Raw genomic sequence first — 26,467 nt, 5'->3', positions numbered from 1 at the left:
TTTATATCAATATAAACACAAGGGGTTCAAGCAAATTAGCACACTATTTAAAAAAAGCAAACAAACAAAACGCCGAAGCCACAACAAGAATACAGTACTTTAATCATCCAATGCTTAGTAACTGTTTTACAATCCGACAGCATATAGTGCTGATATGCTAAAATACTCAATACATGTTTCCCCAATGGAAATTTAAATTGAATTGCTCGTTTGTAGCTTACAAACGCAGGATTACTCAAGCTGTAGAGAGAATGAGGCTATTTCTTTAAAATACAAGAGTAAATAGATAATTGCTCTGAAATACAGGTTATGTTTCCATGCTTAGCTTGGAACCAACAGAATCAACATATGTGGTCATTTGATTTCTGCATGAAGCCTGAAAAATAATCAGCAAGAAACAGTATCTCTCTTGGGAAAAAGCCCTTGTGTTTATGGTACCTTGTTACCAAAGTAACACCACTCCTGCACTCACAAGCAATGAAGTCATACACAGGATCTCACCACACTTGATGGCATTACACCAATGTTCACCCTGTTTGTTGAGACTTTTGAAGATTCCTGGCAACAGACTGAATTTCTTCATTTATTCCAAAAAGGATACACACTGCAGGCACAAAAGTGATTGCTGTTAACTGTTCCATGCACCATGCCAAAGGTCCTGCAACAATTTGGATGATTTAACCCTTCTGGTTAAAAAAAAAAATAGTTTTCCATGTCCAGCCTGTCAGGTATCTGTCCTGAAAGTCAACAAGCAGTCAAATTTTTAGCTGCTGTCTACACAGCTAAACCATTTATTGGGGTCCAAAACCATCATCTGTGACAGGACACCTGAGAGCTGCAACTTAAAAGGCCCTGCCTTTGACTGGAATATAAATAATTAAACAGCTAAACTTGATTTAATAGAAGCAAGAAAGGGACTTGGGCTATCATTTCCATAATCCAGCCTTTTGATTTTCTCCTTCATTTTCAAGTAGGAGATAACTGCCTAATCTTGTTAGGTAGTGATAAAAAAATTCATCGTAGAATCCCAATACATGAACAGATTCTGTGAACATGCAGCCCTTCAAAAAATGAAGGAAGACATTACAGCCTGTTTTTTGACACAAAATTATTATGGTGCCTAGCAAAGAAAAAGTAAAGTACAGCTTTAGGCAACTCAGCACATGACATGCTTTGGCCATGTTTATACAGCACTGTCTGTAAAAAGACACTTAACTTGTGACTGTATGCATATTGTATTAGAACTATTTCAAAGTTTATCTCAAAATCTATAAAGTTCTTGAAAATTTACAAAAGCCCAAACCAAAAGAAGCCCTTTTTTGTTACTCATCAGAACACTTCCAGTGTTGTTGTGAGGTTATAGTAGGTGTAGTCTTTGGTTTTAACTGAATTAATTCCAACTTCATTTTCAGAGCACATATTTATTTGTAACTCTAATAAAAGGCTGATTTAGAAATAAGGGGGGAAAAAAGTTCTTCCACAAGTATAAACCAGTTATATACATTCTCATTGAAGGCACTATAGTTCAAAATTCTCTGTACAGTTGCAATAAAATTTGAAGCCACCTGCAGAATAAAGTATGTCTTTAAAGATCCAAAACAAGATTTGCAGCAAATTACAACGTGGATACAGTGTCAGAGACTTGCTCTGTTAAGTTTTTATAGTATATAGAACCTGATGCAAAAATCTCCGCCCAATATGTTTTCTACACATGAATGCTCACCACATTATGATCTTTGGATGAAAACAGTTGTCAGTTGAATTCTCTGTTGCTATAAATACAGCCAAGCACTCCTTGAGGACATTTTTGTGATCTCAAAGCAAACTAGTACAACACAGTTTAAATAGACCTACACCAAAAAGCCTCTAGATTTTCATATTTCAAAGAAGTGTATTGTGATTATGTACAGAAGTTGAAGTGATTCTTGTTGCCTTATTAGTTTGCTTATAGAACTTGAAACACTTTAATAATGACTATGCCATAGAGATTTGACACTACATACTGGTTAGTTTTTGCATGTCTCAGGTAGTGTTTCAACATCAAGACATAGAGAATGGAAAAATCTTTTCTTAAAAGTGTTAACTGTTAGATTTGTATGAAGTACAAATAGTTTAATGTAATGCAACTTAGGTCAGTGGTCTTACAGTTAAGGCTGCTTTCCCTGTACAGTTATGCAGAATTTAAAATATGTATGTCCACTACATCTAGAGAAACTGATACTTATGAATGTAGATAAAATTTTTTAAACAAAGTATCAACTAAATAATGGTGATGAACACATGAAATCAGTCTAAAAATGTATCCAGTTTGGATACAGAGCAAGACAGTTATGGGATCTTTTGAAAAACACTTTAAGGATTTAGGTGTAACAGAAGAACTCTCACTTTGCAAGGCTCCTAATTTTTTTTTTTTTTTTTTTTTTGCAAGGCTTCCACTTTTGTATTAGTCCCTCTAATCTCTTGGGAGAAGTCCTTAGCCAATTTATTTTTGTTTGGCTTAAAAGGATGTCTTTGAACTTGATCACAGTATCAAGAACTAATAAAAAATAAAACACTAGAATTACAAATAACATTGCTGTGAAAGATTTCAGTGCATATGAACAAAGCTGAACAGCTCTACACAACAAGTCCAGCTGTTGGGTGAAGAATCCCTTATCACCAACACATTGTTTTCAGGAATATACACACTCCTCCACGTAGAAACACACCCCAGATTTTCTCACAAACATTTCAGTTGGGTCATTATCTGCCCGATGATCTTAAACGTCCCATTCTTTGACTACAGACAATTATACCATTGATTTGCAATTATATTTCTAGTAGAAAGCACAGCTAAAGTCTTGAAATACAAAAAAAGTTCTTAAAAAACCCAATAAAAACTATGGTGCAGAGACTGGCGCAGTTACTGTGTCTCCATGCAAAAACCGTGCTGCAGACCAGCAGGTGATTCTATTGCTTTGCTTTAAGGAATGGGGTTTCCAGTCTTTTCCCTTCTAACCCAGGTCAATGTAGTCCAAGATTGCCAAAGCCCACGGTGCTGACTGTGCTGACTCCACAGTTTTGACATCAGCTTTGCTAATTGTCTCCTTCGACCCTTCTCTTGCGAACTGGAACAAGAGAGACAAAAAAAAAGTTCTGCTATGTTATAATTTTAACTATTTTTTGTATTGCTGTAACATAAGCAGTTACTTTGTCATGTGAAGTACCACAAATTAAGGTAACTAACACTTAGTATTATACAGCATTTTAAGCAAATAAGCTGAGCTTATTGGCTTATTCACTAACAGTTGCAAATATTTGCAAGGAATGATTTGTGGGAAACATTAATCATCTTATGTCTGGTAAGCAGATTTAGCCAGTACTCTCTTTTTTACAGTTTTTGCAGTTTTTTAGTGCTGAATTTAGTTTACATGGCTTCAAAAGAAACAGTACAAGAGTTTCACAGTACATCTAACACCATTTATACACACACAGATGTTACAGTCAATAGCCTAAAACCTTCCACTTATTAATAAAAACATTCAATTGTCAGAAAATGCAAGAGGAATAAAATTTTGTGAATGAAACAATTAAAAGCTCACATGCTATTTCAGCTTGAGAATATGTGAGATTGACTCAATGACTGGAGTTTTCTTCAACATTTGTATTATTTTTGGTATTTTAACACTATCAAATAATGTTTTTCTTTTCTGTGCAGACAAAACAAATGATTCTAAAGGTCTTAGAAAATATATAGGACATCTCCATTCTGTTAAAAAAATTCCAGCAAGCAGATCTATATAAGAAGAAAGTGATTTTGTTTTCAAATCCATTCACTGAAAAGGAGGTGGCAGAAGTTTTCCATACCTGCTTTCATCAAAGTGCAAGAACACATGAAAAAAACTTCCAGCCCCAGACTTCTCCAATCACACAGTTAAAAGTAACATGTATACAAACAAGGAAAGGGAAGTGGTACAACACAGTGTGAGCAAGGAAAAAGGAGAAGATATAGATTTTTTAAAAAAAGAAACGTACAAAGACAGAAATGAGAGACTTCAAACATCTCAGTTTCAGTGCTCAGTACCCAAGTGGGTATTCAGAGTAACCTTCTCTGTAGCTTCAGGGCTGGAGAGATGAAAAGGTATTTGCAGAAACTTTTACTCGCATACTCCAGACTAAGAAAGCAAAGGAAAAAAGGCAAGATATCAATAGAAACATACATTTCCAACAGTTAAGCACTAAAAAGAGAACTAGTGAGAGGAGAAACCTTAGAAAGTAGTGAGACACCTGAAGCTTTATGGCAAAAAACCCAACTGGTTTAAAATTTATTTTGAGAAATAGATATGCAGTGTCTTAAATGCCTTTATTATGTTTCTGTGCTCTATTCTAGTTACTCCTCTATATCTTCCAGAGCAGTTCTCCTCCATTTTAACCTTTTTTTCAGAGGAGAATCAGTTCTTTTAACCAAATTCCAATTTCCTATGTCATTCCCCCTAATATATTCCTTAATTACTGCTCCTACTACAAAACTGCCTGGACCATTTTAACACAGGAGAGGTCACCACAAAGCATCTAAAGCCAAAAGATTTAATTAACCAGAGTTTTAAAATGCAATTCTACTTAAATAGATGGACATTATTTTGTAGTTCAAGTATTGGATGTTATTATACAAACGATCTCCATTCATGTGCTATGTTATTAACCAATTTTCTGCTGATCCATTTAATTAGGATTCTAACAGACAAGCTCCAACAAACCTGATTGCAGCAAATAAAGATGCCACTGCTATCAGCTACCTACAAGAGGCACAGATGGTACTTGTGCTTGAACAGGGGACAGATTACTCAGTCCCAGCCTCTGTACATGACAGGATGTTCAGTTTCCTTGCTCAAGCAATCCCAGTGACATTGGGATACTGCCATGGAACAGGGCATCCTACACTGTTCATTTCAAAGGAGAAATGAATCTTATCTGAATACAACTGAATGTATAAAATCTATTGTTTTCACTCCCTCTGCCTCAACTCACATGAAATTTGAATGCTCCTGTTCTAGACTGTGCTAAAAATCCTCAGCTCACCCACCTGAACACCCTGTAACAAAACAGAGAACATCAAGCAGCAACAAAAGAAATAGGAGTAAAGCACAGGAGAAACCTGAAGCTGATCTACTAACCACGTAAAATCCAGGTTTTGTCAAGAGAGAAGGAGAATAACCTTTCAAGAGACACCTTTAAAGCCTGTGCCATACACACATTCAGTTAATAGTCACTCTACTGACAGGTCTTACCCAAATCATTGTTTTTTGTGATAGCTGCAGCTGCCCTGGCTCGAGGTCCCTGTTGTGTGAAATGGTATCCAAATTTGAGGATCTTGGTGTTTTCTTCAAGCATCTTGGCAATTTCTACTTCTGCAGCTGTACCCAGCTGCTGCCTCTGTTAAAATAAAAGGTACACAAAGACAACAGAACTTATGTGTGTTCTCCCTGAAAAAGATCAGTCCCCATATCAGTCAATACTCAGCTTCATTCTGGTTAATGGAATAAGCAAAAGGTCACAAAATACTTTTGAACATTTTAAAGCTCAAGGAAGAACAGAAGTGACCATGAATCAACCTCAGCTGGATGCTTCTGACAATCTTAAGGGCAACTATTGATGGTGTTAAAATAATTAAATGAAAAATATTTGAAGAGTTTATCAAAAGCTGTCTTCTAAAAACATTCAAGCAACCAGGACTGGCTGGTTTTAGCTATGGTATCACCACCACCTCACTTACCTGATTATCAATTTTGATCTCTGTCAATGTTTCATTGTCTTTCAGTGCATCAACCAGTGCCAGAACTCCAACTCCAGTGATGAAGTTTGATTCTATGTTTAAACTTTTTAATTTTGTGTTTACTCTCAGCATATCTGCAAGAGCCTTTGAATATAAGAAAGCATCATTAAACTTTTGAATTTTGCTGAAGTACCTCATAGGACAGAGCAATAACCACTTCCACTAACTAGATCCATAGAAGCAGCAAGTTCAGAGATGTGTAACTTTGCAAGCTTTCACTTGCTGAGACTGAACTGAGTCTTCAGCCAGGCATTATCTACATTGCCTTTTTAAACAGCATTCAGTCAAGAGAAGGCCTGTCTTTCTCTTGTTACAAACTAAAAAGCTACACAGAATATAAATTGTGTGAAATTAGCATATTGGACCAATGCCATTTTGTAAGCCTTCAGAGCACACAATGAGCAATGTAGGCTGCTAAGCAAAGGCCAAAGAAAGGGCATTAGTCAACTGAGAGGAGAATTAGATATGGTTAATTTGTAAACAGGAGATCTGACTCTCAAAATGCTTTTGTCTACAGATTTGGTAGGAAGAAGTAAAATTCAAAGCTCTAAGCACAGTACCAACACATAGCTAAATGCACTTTTATACCTGATGTTATTTCAGAGAAAGGAAGAAAACAGGGACAGCTAACTGCTGAGTTTACTATCAGAAAAATCATACCCTTTGAATTTGTTTTCTATCAAGTCACAGTACAAAAAAATCCAACAAAACCAAGAAAGAAAGCTATTATAGATTTTTATTACACGTTTTAGTCCTGCTGAAAAGCAACTTTTTAATTAACCCAAAACCAAAGCTTTCAAATGCTCATTTGTTCATTTAAGGGAGTCTTTCAAACTAGTTGCTTTTTTTTCTAATTTGAAATTAAAACAAGTGCAAAGGATTGTCCTGACAATAATTAGTTTTGTTTTTTTACCTCTTTATTAGCAATTAAATAAGGTACTGTTTTCATTCAACATAGAACAAAACAGGACCTGTCAATAAATTAGTTTCAATTGTATCAAACTAGATATTTTGACTAATATTATGCTTTATATACCAATATTTTACACCAATCTTTGGTAGCAAGGAGATAGAGAAACGGGTATTTTACAACTTCAACTAAAACTCTAGTGAGCTGAAAAATATTATGGGTCTTTTTAAGTCCTCAAATGTGCTTTTTGTAAATGAATTTTGAATAAACTACTGGCTACTGGAATGAACATGAAGAGCTAAACAATTAGGAAAGAAAGAAGAAAAGGAAGGAGGGCTAGCAAAATGAAAAACCAGGGAAAAGGACTGGGAAAAAGAATTCTCACCTCACACATCTCAGGCATTGCTGCATATTAAGTTACTAGTAATCATTTACCAACTTTGATACAACAAAGGTTTGTAAGAGAAAACATACTTTACAGTGTAGCAGAATAGAATCATTTTCACCCCTGAATATTTAAACTGGATTAAATTCAATGCCTTACCATTACCTTTCCATCCTACCTTCCCTTACACCCCACTTAAAGCCGTTATCATGAGTACTTACAACAGCAACAGGATCATTGCTTCGGGTGGCTGCCAGGCTAAAATTCTTCACATGTGTGTTGGTTTCTAAGGCTTTTGCAAATTCTTTCAGCGTTGGAATTGGTATGTTCTTAAATTAAAAATAGCATTTCACTCTCTTGAGATAACACAAGTTCATCCCCCCTCAACTTCTCCCATTATCTTATTCTCTTTACAGCAAAATGCCCTATTAACTACTGCTGGTCTCCAGCACTCTCACAGTGCAGACCTACCCTAAGATACAATGGCTGTAAGAGTCACCAACTACATAATGCAATCATTTTTACAGTATAGTAGCAACCAAGCTTAAAAGGAAAAATTTCAGACAATTAATCAGGGTAGCAAATTTCTCAGTTTACTGTATCAGAAACTTTTATCTGTTGCCTTTTTAGGCAGTTATTTTGGCAACATTTACCTATTTTACAGTATTCTTAAACCATGGATTTTATTTTCCCCCTTTAGTAAGGGGAACAAGTAGCCTTGGCTGCTGGCAGGGCTGTCACTGCAGTCTGCACTGCAAGTCAGGGGTGCTGCAGCTCTGGTTTCTTTCAAGCAAATACACAAAAGCTTGTCACGTGTGAAAACACAACTGTTACACTTGAGAGCAGAAGCTGCCCTAACTTCCAACAGCCCTTTTGTACAACAATCAGAAGGATGTAGGGCACAAATATCCCTTTGCTTGCAATAGCAGACACTGAGAGCACATTGCTTCATCAAGGACAAAGGATTCAACAAAGTAGTTAACTCCATGATAATCAACTGCTGGAACTGCTGCCAACTTGGCAGCAACAGAAATCTGGGCTGGCAGTGAGAAAGTCTAAGACTTCTTAAATACACATTTGGCATAAGAAACCAAGATGGCTTATCGGTTTAGCTCCAGGTTCTGAGCTTATACACACTGAACATTTAGCAGAAAGATTGCTGGATTTAGAATAAACCTATCATGCTCTCTTAGAGTGTTTTGCAGTTTGAATTGTTTTCTACTGAGAAAAAGCAGCATATTTACAGCAGCCTTCAGGTAATTACCTTAATGTTATTTAGATTAACTTCAACAAGACGAGAATCATTATCTTTAATCCTTTGCAGTGTCTCCTCCACATTTGTGGGATTTGGTGGTTCATCAAAAACAGGCAACATTTTTTCACCTTTTACTATATCTGAAAAGTAAGGCATTTAAGTGTAATCAAACAGATTGCATACAGTCATTGTGAATAAATGATATACATATTAAATATTTACTGCATTTAAAGATCATTTAATCAGTCTTTACATCTCTCCCCCACCAGAAAAGCATACCATCCTCTCCTGACCCTATTTTCATGAAGCTCAATTCTTTTTCAAAGGTCCTCACAGCCTTTCTGCCTTTTTTTCAGAAAGCACATAGGAGTTGAATTACAAACATAAACATAAAATTTAAAAACCAACATACACAATTCATGCTTATGCCTACTTTTGTCACCAAAAAGTGACTTAACTGCAGAGGACATTTTAGTGCACATATATTTTAATTCTACTCTTGCCAGAACTCAATTAGCAATGTTATAGGCATACACATTTCCAGACTAAGACTTAAAAGTCTAAGAGAATGCTGGTGCAACAGGAATTAGTTAATGCTATAGGAACTGTGTGCAGTACAAAGAATTGATTTTTTCTAGCACCTGCAAATACACTTACTTGAGAAGCTGTCTTTGTCAATCCCATTACTGCTTCCTACTACATCACAGAACTGATTGTTTGTTATCAAGTTGGACATTCCCAGTATTGCTGTAAAAAGAAAAAAAGAAACACCAAAAACCCATTTTTACTGCTCTTGACTAATTCAGCTGAGATGCAGGGTTCCTTTAAACAACAAAACCTGATGTTTGTACAATATCCAGTTATCACAAAAAAAAGCGCCATTCAATATTTTAGTAATTTTAAAAACTAGAAAAAAAATTAATCATAGACGTTTTAGTTGACTTTCACATCTTAGAAAGTTCTGTCCTCACCAGGCTCTAATATCAATGTTAAAAAGTGCAGCTCAATCACAAAATGAAGCTTTAGGAATACAGGCACATACCAATACAGTGTTACACACCAGAAAAAGCAGTCACTTACACATCAAAAACCAGCCAGTCTGAGGATTGGATTTAAAGGTTTTCAGTTTGAAAATCAGGTATCTTTTGCAGGCCAAAATAATTAATGTCCTCACAAATTACCACATATCAACAAAGGTGAGATGCTTCAAGCAAACTGGCAAACAACATAATCTACTTTCTACCACAACTGCAACACCCTGTAGTCAGATAAATACACTAGCACATTAATTATAGATCTTTCTTCTCTAAATATGTACCAGCCCATTCATACTTCAAAACGAACTAACCTGCAAGGTCACCTAATTCTGTGTCTGTGGCACTGGTCAAGGCTTCCTCCAGTTCTGGATCAAGAGAGAATTTTTCTTCTGTGAAAGACTGCACAGGCTTTTGCTTGGGGATAAATATTTTCCCTAGAGTAAACAAAATGGAAAATCTGATGTTACTTTGTGTTATATAGCTAGTTATCTTTAATTGTTGTGTACTTAAAGAAAGAATATATTTTACATTTAGTGAATACTAGGAGAACTACAGACAACATAAAGGTTTCTTCTGTTGTTGCAAGTCAGAGATGAGGAAAGAGCATAAACAGGAATAAATTTTCAGGAGTCTGGATGATTCCAATCTTATTTGTTTTTCTATATAAACCTCCACGTTACATTTTAAAAAGTCTAGAAAGCCTGTAAGGAAGATTTAATATCCCTAGAGAATGATGAGCATCCTCTCAAATGAGAAAGAGACCCAGGCAGACCTGTAATGTGAATGTGTCAGAGAGAATACCACAGAATTATCCGAAATTGCACACCTGACTATTCACTGCAGTTTTTACAGAGCACATGACATTTCTGATTTCAGACGTTAACCTCAGTTCTGAAGCAAAAAAACCAAAGCTGCTTGAGAAAACCATGGCTTGTGAACAGCACAAAACATGGTTACAGACTTCTCTAACAGTGACACTGTTTTCTAAAATGATACTTAGAAAGGTCATTGAATATTCAGTGGCAAAAGAAGCAAGAGTAATATCACATTCTGCACCAACTTTTTAGTTATTACAGGCAGGTAATGGGAAAACTTATTTTAGAAGACATGCATTACAGGTAGAGGTCTGTGTGGTTACCATAATTCCTGCATACAGCTTCAGCTGGAAAGTTAGGGTAGGAAATCAGGATATGAGAAAGCCTTTCCAACAGTTCAGCTGTGAATGGTTTAGAACTGACCCTTCAGAAAAAAGAAGTCTTCCACTGGATAAGAGCCAGGAGAGCTAAGGGGTGCTTAGGTTCAGGACAAATTAACATGGCAAACAAAAGCTCCTGTACTGATGCATTTGAGAGAAATAGTTCACAACTACACAACTGCAAATCTAATCTTAACAGCTATTTAAGGTTCAAGTTTTTCAAACTTTCCAAGTTGCTTGAGCTATCAGCAGAAAGAGCTATGGGAAAGGGGTTCCAACTTCCTTTTGTTATTTCCTGGGATAGGAAGTGGTGCTGATAATTGTCCTATGAAGTCTCAATCCTAATTCAGGAGCCAATCCTCTGCCATATCCATAGCTATAAAAAGTCTTTCCACACAGGAATCATCCTCATCCCAATGTCCCAGTTACAGAGATAGTAGGTGGAGTTTAGCATTAGGTGTGACCCAAAATTGTGTATTCTGTATCTTCTCTAGATTACAATAGTTTGTGGTTCATTTTCCTGTTAAAGGAAGTTAATACATTCCCACTAGCACAGATCACAGAGAAGCACATTAGGTTTTTCTCTGACAACACAGTCTGATGACCAATATCTGTTGCTAGCAACACAGTATTTTTGTTCCTGGGTTGCTATCTCTTTGGAAACTTGTATAAATGGTCATTAGCCATATTTAGAAGCAGAAAATAAACCTCCTTACATAACTCTATTGATTCCAAACAGTAGTTAAGTGCAGCTGACATGCATTACCACCCACACCTCAGCTTTGATGGACAGTGCAAAAGAAACTGTTGGTGGTGATTCAGGATTAAAAGAAAACCTTCATAAATTGAAGGCTCATGTAGCAAATGTTTCAGGTTATTTTGATATGACTGATGCAGTACATTTCTACCATTTTATTTTACCAGCATCACCTACTGGGGAGAGATTAACCTTCAACTTAAATTGAACTTTTTAGAAGAGATGCAAGAAGGTTTGACAAGTTTTTCATTAATCCATTAAACACTCTCAACAGCATAGACATGATCTAAAGCCTTTCAGTAGCTATGTTTGTGTTAGTTTCCCTCAGTAATATGGTCTAGTAAAAAGGTTAGGATTTTGGAGTACAAGGAAGGAGGACCATGGTATTTGAGCACCTGAGGCTTCATTCAGCCATCCTATTTGCAGCATCAGTGCAGCAGGAAGAGAGCAGGAGAAAGAAACTGATCTCAACTAAAAGTAACTTTACAAAAATGTATTTTAACCTAGTGCAGCCTTCTGTGTGGTTCATCCCACAGTGCTCACAAAAAAAGAACTATTTTTCCTGATGTTGCTTTTCAGTAATCCTTAAATTCATAGTTTAGGAACGTCTGGTTCTAAACATTTGCTTCCTAAAAGTAAGACTAAATTTATCCATACATGCCTGACTCTTTAGAAAACCTAAAGAAGTATATTCAATTTTTAATAGAGCAAAAATGTTAAAAGCCACTGCCCTCCAGAAATGTTCACTGCAGCCAACTCCAGTCACATGAGCTTGGTCAGGAGCAGTTTTTGTTACAGAACAGGTCACACCCTTGTGTACATAAATTCTCATTCATTGGCTTCACCTCATCCCAGCCCAGAATTCAGAGGTTTACAATGCACATACAAAAGCATTCCCCACTCCCCACTTCTAGCAATGAACTTACTTCCAGAAGGATAAGACCCCTGTGTCTCTGGGGACAATGATCTAACTCAAGGCCTGCTGCCAATACAGCTCAGCAAGTCCCTTCCCCCCTTACTAATGCAAGCTTTCTATAAAACCAAAAACCACTACACATCTGTGCAGCCCATGAGATGTGCAGCTTGCCCGGCCCTCAAGTGGAACATTTCCAAATAGCAGGGATTTGATTACATGAAGGAACATGACATCTCCTTTTCAGCCAGCCAGGATACTGCAAAGATTAAGCAATACAACATGAAGAGGCAAATTTCAGGGATGTTCACATCATTTTTGTAATAATTATATAGGCAGGTCTTCTATGCCTTTAAGCTAACATGCCAGATGATGCACATCCAGGATTAAGTCACAGACCTCCTCTGCTACAGAATGGACTTTCAGTTCCAAGTTCCACACAATGGTATTGCTCTAAAGGCAGGAACATTGGGTGGTGTTCATTGAAGTGCCCTGGACATTTCCTACACAGATTCACAGTATTTAAGGTGGGACTCAGTGTCTTGCAGAAACCAGGTCTGTTCAGTGGTGCCATGCAGTGCACATTGCTGGTACTGTTCTCACATACCCCACAGTCCTACCCCACTATAACAGGCAGCAGGCAGCCACACCTTGCACAGCAGAAGAAAGTCTAAAATTCAGTTTTGGGGTAGTCCATTTAGGGAAACAAATCATGTGCTGAGGAACTCTGAATACAAGCTCTTCTCATCGGTGACTTCATGAAGAAAAGTGAGCAACATCTGATGTACTCCTTACATCATATGTTCCTTACTTTCCTTAGTTCAGAAATTTATATAATTCACACCTCATCAATCTCCAGTTCTTACCATGTGACAGACTTAGGTTCATCAATTCACTTATAAGCACAATTTAATACTAATGTTTTTAATTCAGCTTACAAGTGACTTCCTCAGTGTCTTACTGCAGAAACAGAGCTGTTATCTGCTATCTGATTACAGACCACATAGCAGTGAATTAGAAAACTGTTTTACATTAAGGCTGGAGTATCACATGTTATTTTGTTCTGGTGCTCTTGTATGGAGAATGTCAATTTGACAAGCTGTTTCTGCAAAGCTCCAACAGGATATTAGCTTCACTTCACAACGTGTAACACACTTCCTTTAAAGTGATTCAATGGCAAACAGAGGACACAGCATCCCAAATCCTGCTGCAACAGAAGGCAATGGTGATCTAAAGCAACAACTGAGCAAAGGAGCTTTGGCCAGGTGGCTGTGGTTTCATTCTGTTTTCTGGGTGATAGAGAAGGGGGAAAAGCCAAACCAAAACCAACCCCACCAAACCAAACAATGAAACAGAAGTTACATGAACAAACACACCCTGGCAGGAATGCAAAGGGAAAGTCAGAAGAGAAAGCCACAATGAGAGTGCAAAGGCTAGAAATGCAAAGCTTAGTTTACATAATACTTTGCTAATGTCTTGCACTATACAGCACAAAGTACATTACTGTCTCAGATACGTTTTTATCTCAGCTGCAATAAGTCTCTTCTTTGGCTGTTCCAAGAGAAGGGAGGAGAAGAAGGAACAATGGTCAGACTCAGTCAGATGAGTGGAACACACTTGAGGGAAACAGCCTTCAGTGCTGAAGCCTTGCTTTACAGTTTGGATGAGAGATCCTTCTTGCAGTATGCCTTGTAAAATCTTTATGACATACTTACATACGCAGATTGAGACAAAGCTAGTTTTGTTGCAATTATTACCATGTTGGTCTCATGAATCTCTTGAACAATGGTTTACTGTATGGTTCAACACTTAATTGGAACAGAATGTGACTTAAATCGTTAAATAGTGTTTTAAAATGAAGTAAGTTTTTAAGGATGCTTTTAGAAACAAAATCAAGGCACTGGGAAAATGAAATAGAGTATCATTGAGGGATTATTAAACTTCACATTTCTTTACCACTGTTCATCTCACTACAGCAGGACACTTTACATTATTTCAGATCTTCCACATGCACAAAACAAGAAGAGGTTCCAAAGACCTGGAGAAATTACATCATCTGTCACTGAAAGAGAAGCAACATTGTTTTAATAACATGTTACCCCAAAATTACATACTTGGGACATCTGGAAGGGAGTATTTTCCTTTACACTCTAGTAGGAAAACAAGGTTACCAGAATCAGTATCAAGACAGGATATTTAAAATTAAGCCAGGGTAAGCTTCTTTGATAAATCTGCAGACCAAATCGCCATGCAGGACATCAGTTCTACCAAAATAGAAAAAGGAAAGAGAAGGATGGATTTTCTTCTTCTCGCTCCATGAAATGAATAATTGGAACAAGTTAGAGCAACAAGACCAGCCAGGGACACAGAAATATTTCAGCAAATTCTAACCCAAAAAACGGCACCAAGAAAACAGCTACAGCTCCAATCCATCTCTCTCCTCCCAAAACCTCTGGAACTGAAAGTTATATTTGTCACTTTTCTCCTGAATTAACAGGAGAATCAAGCAAGATTTTCACCTACCCTTATCCCACAACTTGCTAGTGTTTCTCTGTTATACATTTCTCTAGATGATGTGAGAAATTGTAACACACCTTACTGGTTTGTTGGTCTGTTTTAAAAGCACATTAGGATACAAGCAAGTCCCCTCTAGATAAAAAACATCCTACACGAGTATTAAGTTTTTCCCCATGCCCTTCCCAAGTTCTACATCTAATAAATATCATGATTTCTTGATTTAAAAGATTAAGTTATGTACATTTGCCATTTTTGTGCAACATGGCAACAAACGTGGCAGCAGGTCAAAGTTGAACCATTATATTTTCATGAGGGGAAAATAAAAGGTTATCCTTCACCTACTACAACATGAGCTTGACTTTCTTGCCTCCAGCCCATTTAACAGAGCATCAATTTACATACTAAACACTTGTTCCCACATTTCTAATTTTAATGAAATTAATCTACATTTCACTTTTCGTATTTTCCCTTTTTCTATAGCACTTCTATGGCACATAATAATGGTAGAAGTTGTTACTGGGCAGCAACTCTTTTTTTTAAGAGATACAGGAAATTTTACTAACTAAACTGGTATGACTCATTGCAACAAGCAGACTATTTAGTAATACTTTATTACATAAAGGAAATGACATCTGATCTTTCTTAACCCAGATCTGCATTACAGCTGGACCCTTCTGTTTTTCTACATGATTCTCACAGATTTATCTACCCAAACAAATACTTGTGCTGAGTGCATGTAGACATAAGCTGGCTTTAAAGAACCATCTACGTAAAAGAAGGACAAGTACTCAGCAAAAAATGTAGTGTTAGCTAGAGCACATCCTACCCAACCTCACTACCTGAAGGAGCAGTGCACAGGACAGCTGGGATGCAAGGGATTCCCCAACCACTTATGAACCCCAAATATACCTCAGTCTGTCTCCCACACAGACTGGCAAATATGCCAGGCAAGCAGCAGAAACAGGGCACAGCCAAACACAGCATGAACAGCTCCTTGCCAGCAGCAGAGGCACCACAAAGGTACTGCTGCTATGGGCACCTTTGCCTTCTGCAGTCAATACATTGCATTGACCTTAACTTGGTTACTCCTACAGATTCACCAAATTCCTGTTCTCCTGTCAGCAAATGAGTGTCACAATTATCTCTCAGCACAAGGGGTGTTGAACTACAAAATAAAGCAAAAAACATTTATGAAGAAAGTCCATCACACACAGTGCAGCCATTTTAAAGTCACAATCTCTATTACTTCAAGCAAAAAAGAGACATCAGCACTGTCAGCTATCTGGCACAGGCAGAGAAAATGCAAATACCCCCAACAAAATTTTCACCAAATAGACCCCACAATCATATAGACGAACTCAGCAGATGAATGAAGACTCAATTCTGAAACAAGCAGTGATTCACAACAGAGAATTAAGCAGAATTAAAGGGTTTCAAACCCTTAAGAAAAGAAGAGCCTGCTCATCTTGAGCATCTGGAATACAACTTAGCAAACAATTTAGTGAAGTTTTAGTGCAGCAGATCTGCCCTGCTGCTGGGGAAGGTTCAGATGAGGCAGGAGTCACAAGCAGTACTCAAACACTGTGGTGACAGCTAAAAGCCTGCTTCTATGCATATGTGCCCTGCACAGGTCTGAGAGTTTCTGTCCCTGTCAACAGTGCTTTGTAAGGCACAGCAAATTTGGGAACTCCTGTTTTGAGGAAAAAAAAGAAAGTTATTCTTACAATATTTAAGAAGCCCATTCTTCTTTAATTTTCTTCTGAAGAGGAAAATGGCTCCCATCAAGTCTATGAGAACACTAGACCCAAAGCAAAAATTTGAAATCCCAGGCTTTAATAACATGTCCATGGTTTTCAGACCACAAACCACTGCCAGATTTCAAAACTTGTTGTGATGTTAACTACGTAATTAATTAGTAGTAACTATGCAATCTTATTAAACCTTTCAGTAAGGATACTAGAAAAACAACATGACTACTTACAACACTTGTCAACCTACATCATCTTTGAACATCACTGAGTGTCTACCACAACATCATTCAACTGCTGTTTTTCTAATCCAACACAGTGTTACAAAGGTTGCTGTCTGTGTTCAGCACAAGGCATAAGCCACAGGCACAATGACAGCATTTGTTATTATTGACAGAAATCAGAGTTAGCTCTTACTTTGAAGACACCGTGCCCATCAGAAGTTTGCAATCTATGATAAAATCTCTGACTCTTATTTCCTTCCTGTGCTGCACACAAAGAGCACACCAGCCCCAGCAGCACAAATGCCTGAACAGGAAACCTCCTGGCCCTGCACAGTAGCACCCTTTAGGAAACTGCAAATTAAAAGCATTAGAGCTGCCAGAGTTTCAATCAAATTTGGTTCACAGCAATTCTGCCTAATCCACTTCAGAGATTTCATAAGCACTTACACCAGAAAAGGTGCTGTTACCTTTCTTTTCCCTTGTAAAAGGCACATAGTCTTCCCTGTCCTTGTACTCCAGCGCCTGCTTCTCCAAATACGCCAGGAGCCGTTCCCTGTCGAAGGGACCCGAGGCCTTTTTGGCAGTCTGGTCTTTCTGCCGGAAGCCTGCAGGCAGGAGGGCGTTCTGCAAAACAAATGGGGCAAAGAAGAACAGCTTAGAAAGTCTGGGGGAACACCTGCTTAGTTTCATTTCCTCTTCCTTCTCTCTCTCTGCAAGGTTCAACTCTGATACATCATCTTTTGTAGGTAATCTCTGATCACCTGCCAACTTCCTTTTTTTGGGGCAGGGAAGGACACAAGGTAATCTAGACATGGAGAATATAATGAAAATATAGCACACTGCACTCGCAGTAGGATTGAAGCAATTCTCTAAGTACAATAGCTCCCAGCACTCCATTTGCCATTTACTTTGCCCTTCTTTGCTAGAATCACCATTGTTTAAATGAGCAGTTGTAAGTAAAACTCAGCTATTTACAGTTTAGACATTCAGCAAGAGACTACTTCCGCTGTCATTTACATCCATGTGTTTCTCGGTTTCTAAGACAACTGACTCTACTATTATTTGGTATTTAACATGGAGTATTTCTATTTTTGACCTGACTCAAGGAGCGGTGTTTCTTTGATATCACCAACATATTTCAACTAAAGAGAAAAAAAGGGCTATTAGTATAGAAAGACCAGAATGTATAGGAATTCAGACTGCTATGAAAGACAACCAGTCCCTTTTGCCAGTTCTCCTCTCTTAAAATGTCCATAAAGCCAAAGGTAATTAAAATGTCAGTAGTACCTTGCAGTGCAACAAAACAGGTGATCATAATATTATGAACTGATCCCTGAACATCAAGATTAAACCAATCCCCGTGCTATTAAAGCAAAAATAGAGACCCATGAGGTGAAAACACAAGTCTTGGAGTCTGACATTAGCTCCAATATCTGTAGAGGACAACTCAGCTCTTTATAGCAGAAAGCTGTAATATTCCTTATTCAACACCCCATGCTGACATAATCATTCAGAAGCTTAGTAGTTATTTCCCTCCTCTTTACAAAGTCAGCATGAGGACAGGAACAGATATAAGCTACCAGATACAGGACCAGGAATGCCTAGAAGAAGTTGGTATCCTCCCACTCCCACCAAACTCCAACAGCAGAAATAATAAAACAAACATGGATGCAAAACGGCTGTTTACCAGAAAGCACTGGAAACAGGAAAGTTAAACAGGCCTTTCTAAATAAACTTTCCTTTCAAGAATATGAACAACAGCAATTCTTATTTATAAATAAAGCCCAGAAAGCTCCTCCCGACTATCCCTTCTTCGTTATTGCAGTTGCATCCACCTTGCAAACAGGAAATAAACATTATGTACACATACATCTGTGAGATCATCAGCAGGCTACGAAAAAATATCTGTCCAAAATTATATTGTACAAAGTCTCAACTTACTTTAGATTGGTTATGGAACAAATAAAAAAAATAAAAGTTCTCTTGGCTAATGCCTACCTCGGGGTCAAGATCATCCAAAACAGTTTCCAGTTGTTTCAGCTCTTCTTCCGAAAGTTTGCCAAGAATTTCATCCTCATCGAGATCTTTGTACTTGTCCAAGTCCTTTCGAAATGGGAGTGTCATGACTTGGGCAGTAGCAAGTTGCTCAAACACTTTAAAACCCAAGTCTTAATTCTTAACCAGATCTATGAAAAGAATTTAAAAAGAAATAAACAGAGTTAAGGTAAATATCCCAACTACAAAGCATCTTCAACCTCCATGAAAGGAAAGCTTTGTCATCCAGTATTGGTATCTGTTTTTCTACAGCTGCTAAGGAGCACCTGGAAGCTGTTTTTTCTCCACTGATGAGAATCCTGTCCTGCCATGCCCTTTTCCATCAGTAACTAAGCTATATCTATTTTCAGATCAAAGTCAGTACCCAGTCTTCTTGACAAGAACCCCAAGGCCATAATTCCCATAGAGCAGGGCTGGAGGGAGGAGATACCAACTATACCTACTATTTATGAGTCCAGTCAATGCCATCATTTTTTACAAATAATGCTGCCAAAAGAAGAGTTAAGATGCTCCACATTTATTGTTGCTGCACCAGTTCAAGGGCATTTGAGGATAACTTCACTATAGGCAAGGTAATTGGTTATTACTGACTCATATCCCTGCATATTACCAACAGAGGAAAGAAAGGAAGTTTGCCTCCAAGTTAATTATAGCACTACCATCGAAGCAACATTCTGTTCTGTCCTAGGAAAATTACAATACCTTGATGAAAAGCATAGGAAATACAGCTCCCAAGTGGCAGCACTCCAGTCAATCCTACTACCATTTAAAAAATCGAAATAAAAATAATTTTAAAATATATATAAAAATTAAAAATAAAGAACAAACTGTGTGACTGGTCACTAAATATTATATTTAGAGGAAACCAGGGTCCTTCAAAAATGTACAGTCTATATAGCACTTCTCACAGACAAGGAGAGTGCAGAGGACCTTTTGTCTAACACCCACAATTTTTGAGCATTTGTCTTGGAAAAAACAGTTAATCACAGCAGTGTTCAAGCAGACAAGTTGTTTCCTCTCATTTTTCTGAAAGAAGTTCTAGGATTCTCCTTTTGTTCTGCCAAATTCTTGCTTCAAGTTGATCACACAGACAAAAAAAAGGTAACTTTGATGACTCTCTATAAGTAAGTGTGTCCATAAAGCATTTGGGGAGTAAAAGCTAAATATCCATACATTCAAGCCCATTAGTCTCCCTACACCCTTTCTTGGTGCTATGGAAATACTCAACACAGACCAGGCACAGAGCAGAAGTTACTTTTTCTCCAGCAGCCCCTATTCAAGGACAGATGTTCACACATATATACAACTGCATTGCTTCAAACACTGTCCTTCAAAACCAGATCAATTTAGTTAGTGCCTCTTAAGTAACAGGAAAAGGCAGGCTGTATGTACATACACATTATACCATGGAATCCTGCATACAGCATTCCTCCACCTCTGCTGTTTACATCCAGAAAGGTCTCCCTGGCTGCCACAGTCACATAGGGTGACATTTTAATTCAGAGACACTAAACAGACATGAGCACATAAAGGTTCATCCACACCATTCAGTCAAGTGCACCTGTAAAATAAATCTGGTTTTAACAACTGCCTTTGCAAGAACAGTGAATTTCCAGGTCCCACCAACATCTACACCTGAATGAGGAATATATTTACACCCATTTTCAGGATGTCTGCTTTTAAAAGAAATATTGCTGATATAAATACCAAAGCTTACTCATGACCTACAGTTGACATTGATGGGACATAATTCCAAAGCTGAACTACCTACTTCTGCAAGGTTCTCTCAAAAAATAAAAAAAACCCAGGAGGAACTCTCAATTTCATGACAGATTACATCAAAAGAAACTGTCTAGGTTCCTCTGAACTAAACCATATCATGCTGGAAGAGCCTGGATATTTTGCAAGGAGCTACAGAGCTAGGAACATCCCAGTTTAGTGGCTGCAGAAAATGCAGAGGGTAGCACGCTCATGTTTTCCTAAGTTCCAAAAGTAATTAAAGGAGTGACTCTGCAGCCTACAGAGCCAACTCCTACAATTTTCCTAGTCTGGTAGTATTTGTTTCTCCAGGTGCAAGCAGCTGATGGACAATTAGCTGATGCCACACAATCTGCATGTGAACTTCTCATTCCTGGAGCCTTAATGTCCTGCCCTTCCTTACAGTTCAAGCCATTACAGAGTATCACAAGAGAAAAACATTTCCTGCAGCTGATTACACAGCACTATTTGTGACCTGGCTGCGCCATCTGAACCCTACATCAAGACACTGCTATTTACCACATTTCTGCATGTCCATTTGCATTCAAATATTAAAAGGTGTAGTTTTAACAGGTAATTATAAGGAGCAGAATGGGTAGCATGCTGCAGAATAATGCTGCCTTTACTCTGACAGAGAGTAGCACTGCATAACCATACTTTATATTCACGTAGGCTGTATTTCCTCTCCATTAATTGCTACAAAATGCTGTCATCCAGAATTAATTACCTTTTATTTACTGCACTGGGATGTTTCTTATTGGAGAACTACTCATCCTTTGTAATACAGTAATTAATTTTCAGGTCACAGCCCTCAGTCTCAGTTGTTTGTATATGACCAAAGTAGGCACACCAAATCCCCAGGTACAGTGTTCACACACACAAAACCACACATGAAAGTGAAAAACAAACCAGTAGAACAAAAAAGCCAAGTTTCTGTAACTGAGGCTTCACTTCAGCAAGAAGAGAATCGTGTGTGGCCTGGCAAATACAAATCTAAAGAGTTTTGGACATACTTTCTAATACCTATCAAAGGTATTTTTTTTAAAATATGAAAGCATCCTTAATGTGGGACACCTTTAAAATGTTATGATGGTAGCACTGATTAGCTCATCTGTAGTACACTGAGATTGCTTGGCAACAACCCTCAGAAACATTCCCTACAAAAGAAAACACAGCATATACAACACTTGCATATAACATGCTAAAAATCAGGTTTTAAAACATGGTGTCAGGAATTCTCATTGCCTAAAAAGGGCATAAAGGCCAGCTGAAGCCCTAATCTAATCAAACAAGCCCTTCACCTCCCATTAAACACACTTAGTACTCTATTTGCTTTCCATCACACGCTGTAGCAGTTCAGCACAGAGACACATGCATAACAAACAAGTTTTTAGAAGGAGCAGTTACTTGGCCTGTGAATATTTGTGGCACACTATATTTTTATACATATATATGTGTGTGACCTTACTGCAAAATCACAGGCAAAACTGTAACCATCAATTTTGGCTTTGCAAATACTTTGCCCTTTTTTGATGAGCAGGACTAGTTTACTTCTAAGTATCTATCTTAGCTTTGCCATGAAAGCATCACAAAGAAGTCCAAAGAGCTAGTATTCTTTTTCAGACTTATAACTATAAGGTAAACTTCTTCACTCCAGCAACTTCAGTCACCTAAGAAATATTTAGGGAAATGGAAAGAAACTCATCACTATCAGCCCATCTGATTTCAATTCTCTGTTTGTCAAGCAGAAGAGAAACTGAAAAGTCAGAAATTAGGAAATTCAGCTGGACATAACTGAGAAAAAAATCTTGCCGTAATTCCATCACGGAGAAATCAATGAAGACCTAAAGAAATTTAAAAAGGAGAAGTAACTTTACTTCATGCCATTTTGTAATTACCTGAATCATCCCTCGAAAGACTGTCAATCAACTTTCATACACCTCCTATCCACAAATTAAAATAGTTTTGTTTTCTTCTCTCCCCTCTGAAAGTATATTTTTAGAATGCAAAAGATTCTAAAAATAGCAAGCTTCCAATTTTCTTTTAAACTCCACCCTCCCCACCCTCCCAAACTTCTATTATATTTAAGAACACAATTTTTAGAGACCCAAACAGGAGAAACTCATTAGATATAACTTGCCCACAGGAAACTACAGTGTTGTTAAAGTGCACTGTAAATGGCTTCCGTGACTTGGATTTTAAAATAGAAGCAACATCACGAAAAACAAACGGAGCTGGGTTTGGCCAGCACATTTGCAGAGTTCACTTTAATCTCATTTGCTCCTCCCGAGCCTCCTTCCCTCCAGCCTCTGGGTGAACCTGACCCGGAGCAGGGGGTTCTGGAGCAGGGGGGTCTGCAGGGCTGTCAGCATTCCTGCTCCACTCAGGGCCCCAGACCATCCCAGCTGCTTGGAGGAGCCTAATCTGAGCATTTCCCCAGGGAACCCCTATGATGACAACTATTTTAGTTTCCAGCGTGCAAGATTATACAGAACTGTTTATGAAGAATGTGCTGCACTTGAGAGAGCTATCTTTACTTACCAAAGCTAAGAGAAAAATTAGTAAATATAAATATTACCATAATCCCAGCAGGTTCCTTAGGATGTTTTTGTTATGCATTATAAGTCTGCTGAAGAGCCCAATGCTACCTTTCTTAGCAGGAAGCTTTCAGAAACCCATCTGAGCCTTCCAAACGCCCAGTCTGGGGTAGGGCACAGGATCCCGAGAATCAGCAGACATCCCCCAGCCCAGAGCCTTACGGAGCCAGCAGGTGGCAGCTCGTCTTTGCCTACACTTCTTGTCAGGGTAAAATGTGTTTTCCAGGCAGGAAGGCACAACTAGTCTGGGCTATTTTCCTACAAAAGCAAGCCCAAGGCTTTGTCCTGTTCAAAGAGACAATTCACTAAGCTTTATACATGGCAAACTGAGCTTCCCCAACTTCACATTTGTCCACACGGTGAGCCAGACAGCTACTGCACAATAACTACACAGACCACGAAGAGCCTTCCACAATGAAGGAAATCTGAACAAATGTGTGTTTCCAGTTCCTGCCAGCTCCTCCTCTGTATCAGAGGGCACCTGCAACCAAAGCCTACTTTGCTCTTTTATGTATTCTGTACACAGTGACACAGAACAGGGACACAGCTCTCTTGCAGACAGGGTGCTCTGAGTGATGGCTAAGCTGCCCAGTTGGCACTGTCCCATAAAAAGTTACTTCTGTGTGCCTCTTCCTGAAAACCAGTCACCCACACTGCAGGGCTAAATGGACACAGCCAGCCAGCCCAGGCAATGGCAGGGGTGACAGGGCCAAGAGCCCCAAAGCCTGTATTTGGCAAGCTGCACAGGGCATGGAAGTGGCAGCAGTTCAGCACACCCATGCCCATGGCACTTCCAGGTATGCTCACCAAACTTGCTGCAGGGCAGGTGTTATGATCCCAAATAAATACAAGGCTGGGATAAGATAAAAATACCACGGATAAGATAAAAATCCCAGGTGCCCTGAGAAGTTCCTCCATCAGAAATCACCACTCTAGCTGTCCATTCCCTCTCCCATTATGCAGGGCAGCACTACTGAGCCGGGAGTTACTGCCCAGCCAGGATGAGTGACGTTTGGGCATTATTTTTTTCCAGACAATACTTGAATGTTCTTCCATAAAGATCTACTGCCCATGGACACTAATACACAGTATCTCCTCCTGGAGGAACTAGTGTTTTAGTCAAAAAGAAACATTAGATGCAAGTTACCTGAACGTTCATTGAAACATTCAGTTATTTTTATCAATTGCAGAGAAGTGGTGAAACTTACAAGCCTGGAAAAGGACAGTAGAAGAAATTTATTTCATTCACATTACATTACTTCAGGAAAACTACTGAGTACAAGTCAGTTTCAGGTTCTCCCTTACATCACTGGCTGCCTTTCAAGCTCTTTACACCCGACACAGTAGCTAAACTTTAGTCATGAGGATTGAGCCAAAACATTACAGCAAGTTTAAAGCACACGGCAAGCTCCCTAGAACATCTCTTATTCCAGCCCAACCAGCGCTATCCCCAGAGAGCCGGGCTCTCAGGAGAGGCCCCGAAGGCTCCGTGCGCAGCTCCCGGTCCAGCCCTGCGCAGGGCGAGCGGCAGGCTCCGGCCCGGTGTCGGTGCACAGAGCGCACCCCGCCCCGGAAAGGCATCCCTCCGTCACCCACTGCGGGACCCGAGCGCTGTGCGAGCCGCGGAAAACACACGAAGCAAACTGAAAGAATTACGGGGACCGAATCTCCGGGCGCAGTGTCCGAAGTGTCGGTGTTGGGGCTGCACAGCAGAGCGGGGGATGGCTGCACCCCCAGCCCAGCCCAGCCCAGCCCAGCCCGCACCTGGGCGCGCTCCGCTCCCCCGCCCGGCCCCTCCGCCCGCACCGCACCGCACGGGAGGCTGCCGCGGCAGGACACCGCAGCGGGCCGAGCGCCGCTCTGGCCCCGACCGCCCCGCTCCCCAGCACCGGCGGGGCTTCGGCCCCCGTGAGCCGCCGGGGTCCGGCCGGGCGGGCGGCAACCCAGCCCCGTCTTCCTCCTCCCGCCCCGCCGTGGCACCGGGCGTAGGGCTGCGCCCGGCCGAGCCCGGCGCGGCTCCCCATGGCACAGCCGGCACCCCGCTCCCGAACCCGTCCCGGCGCCCCGCGGCCGCTCCCTCACCCTGCCGGCCGCCGCTCCGCGCTCGCCCAGCCCCACACAGGCGCCGCGCCTGCGCATGCGCCCCGAGCACGGGGGCCCAGAGCCGGCAGGGCGCAGGCGCGGGGCGGGGCGGTGCCTGAGGGAGCGGCGGGGCCTGCCGGGGCTGGGGCTGGTCCCGGTCCGGTCCCGGTCTGGTCCCGGTCCGTGGGCTCCTGCCCCGCCATGGAGGTGCTCCAGGCCAGGTTAGACAGGGCTCTGAGCAGCCTGGGCTGTGCAAGGTGCCCCTGTTCTTGGCAGGGCGTTGGATCGAGGTGCTCTGCCAGGTCCCTCGTGGCCCGAAGCCCGCCGTGCCCGTGTGGCAGCCCCTCCTGCGGGGCAAAGCGCCGCGGCCGCCCGGCTCTTGGGTGCCTTTTCGGCGCTCCACGGCCTTGCAGATCTCTCTGGTAGCTTCTCCCTTCCTTTGGCCCCTTCAGGCTGCTCGTCTTCACCTCTGCCCACATTTTGTTTCTTCTCTATTCAAAACGTGCAGCTTCCCCCTCTGGGCTGTCGGGCAGTTCACCGCGCAGAGGAGTCCCGTGCTCTGTCACTGCCTGAGGCACCCAGGGAGCAATTGCAGGGACACAGCGGCTTCTCCTGGGAAGCTCTGGGCCAGAGCTCCTTCAGCGCTCCTGTTGACACAGAGCAGGTGGAATCCAAGCGCCAATGTGCCCTATGTGCTGGTGTGTGCCTAATCAACATGGTATTTTGGGCGTTTCAGCTACCTACTAAACACCACATGTTAGTAAACAATATTCTGTATGCAATTTCTTCAAGGTTTATAATGTGAATAGAACACCTCGCCAGCAGTGGAAGTTCCACTGGTGCTGAAACAATGCACATGCACAGCGAGAGCAGATGCAGCATGGAGCTTCTCACTGCTGGTCACTGAGCTGAGCACAGCAGGAAAGGAGCAGCCAAAGCCTCCAACATAATCCTAAACTGATTAAAACATAATATATTTACTTTCTACAATGCTGATGTGGTAAAAATTATTAATGTTCATTTTTATACTCAAAGTATATGGCTTGAGACAGAAATATCCTCCTGTCTGGGGAATTCACAAGAGATATAGACAGGAAGGACATTGTCAGTAAAGTAAATCATAACAAAAAGTGATGCCTGACCCTCTATCCTATATATCTTCTTTTTTATGAGCGTGGCCACACGCAGACTGAACAAAGTGTGGGTGAGGAAATCATATTTC

The 26,467-nt window shown here is 40.1% G+C and overlaps 1 protein-coding gene across 4 annotated transcripts; it reads right to left on the bottom strand.

The window, feature by feature from the left end:
- Positions 1-74: 74 nt before the first annotated feature.
- On the bottom strand, positions 75-25,407 carry LOC146432739 (tropomodulin-3). 4 transcript variants are annotated; one of them, XR_014854304.1, is made up of 11 exons: positions 25,246-25,407; positions 18,752-18,939; positions 17,221-17,377; positions 9,711-9,833; positions 9,020-9,109; positions 8,372-8,502; positions 7,329-7,436; positions 5,753-5,896; positions 5,268-5,412; positions 4,015-4,154; positions 75-3,107 (listed from the first exon to the last, which is right to left on the bottom strand). XR_014854304.1 is itself a non-coding variant. In XM_085070640.1 (10 exons), the coding sequence occupies exons 2-10, from the start codon at positions 18,875-18,877 to the stop codon at positions 3,076-3,078; spliced, it is 1,056 nt and encodes a 351-aa protein (XP_084926766.1). In that variant the 5' UTR covers positions 18,878-18,939; positions 25,246-25,406; the 3' UTR covers positions 75-3,075. The 4 variants fall into 4 exon arrangements, 1 of the variants encoding a protein (XP_084926766.1); XR_014854305.1 differs by lacking the exon at positions 25,246-25,407 and adding an exon at positions 20,205-20,651; XR_014854306.1 differs by lacking the exon at positions 25,246-25,407 and adding an exon at positions 20,214-20,651.
- Positions 25,408-26,467: the final 1,060 nt, after the last annotated feature.

The sequence above is a fragment of the Lichenostomus cassidix genome, chromosome 10, assembly GCF_008360975.1.
Source record: "Lichenostomus cassidix isolate B80296 chromosome 10, HeHo_3.0, whole genome shotgun sequence".
Classification (NCBI taxonomy): domain Eukaryota; kingdom Metazoa; phylum Chordata; class Aves; order Passeriformes; family Meliphagidae; genus Lichenostomus; species Lichenostomus cassidix.
Note: the sequence above shows the minus strand (reverse complement) of the source record. Positions and strands in the feature narration are given on the sequence as shown.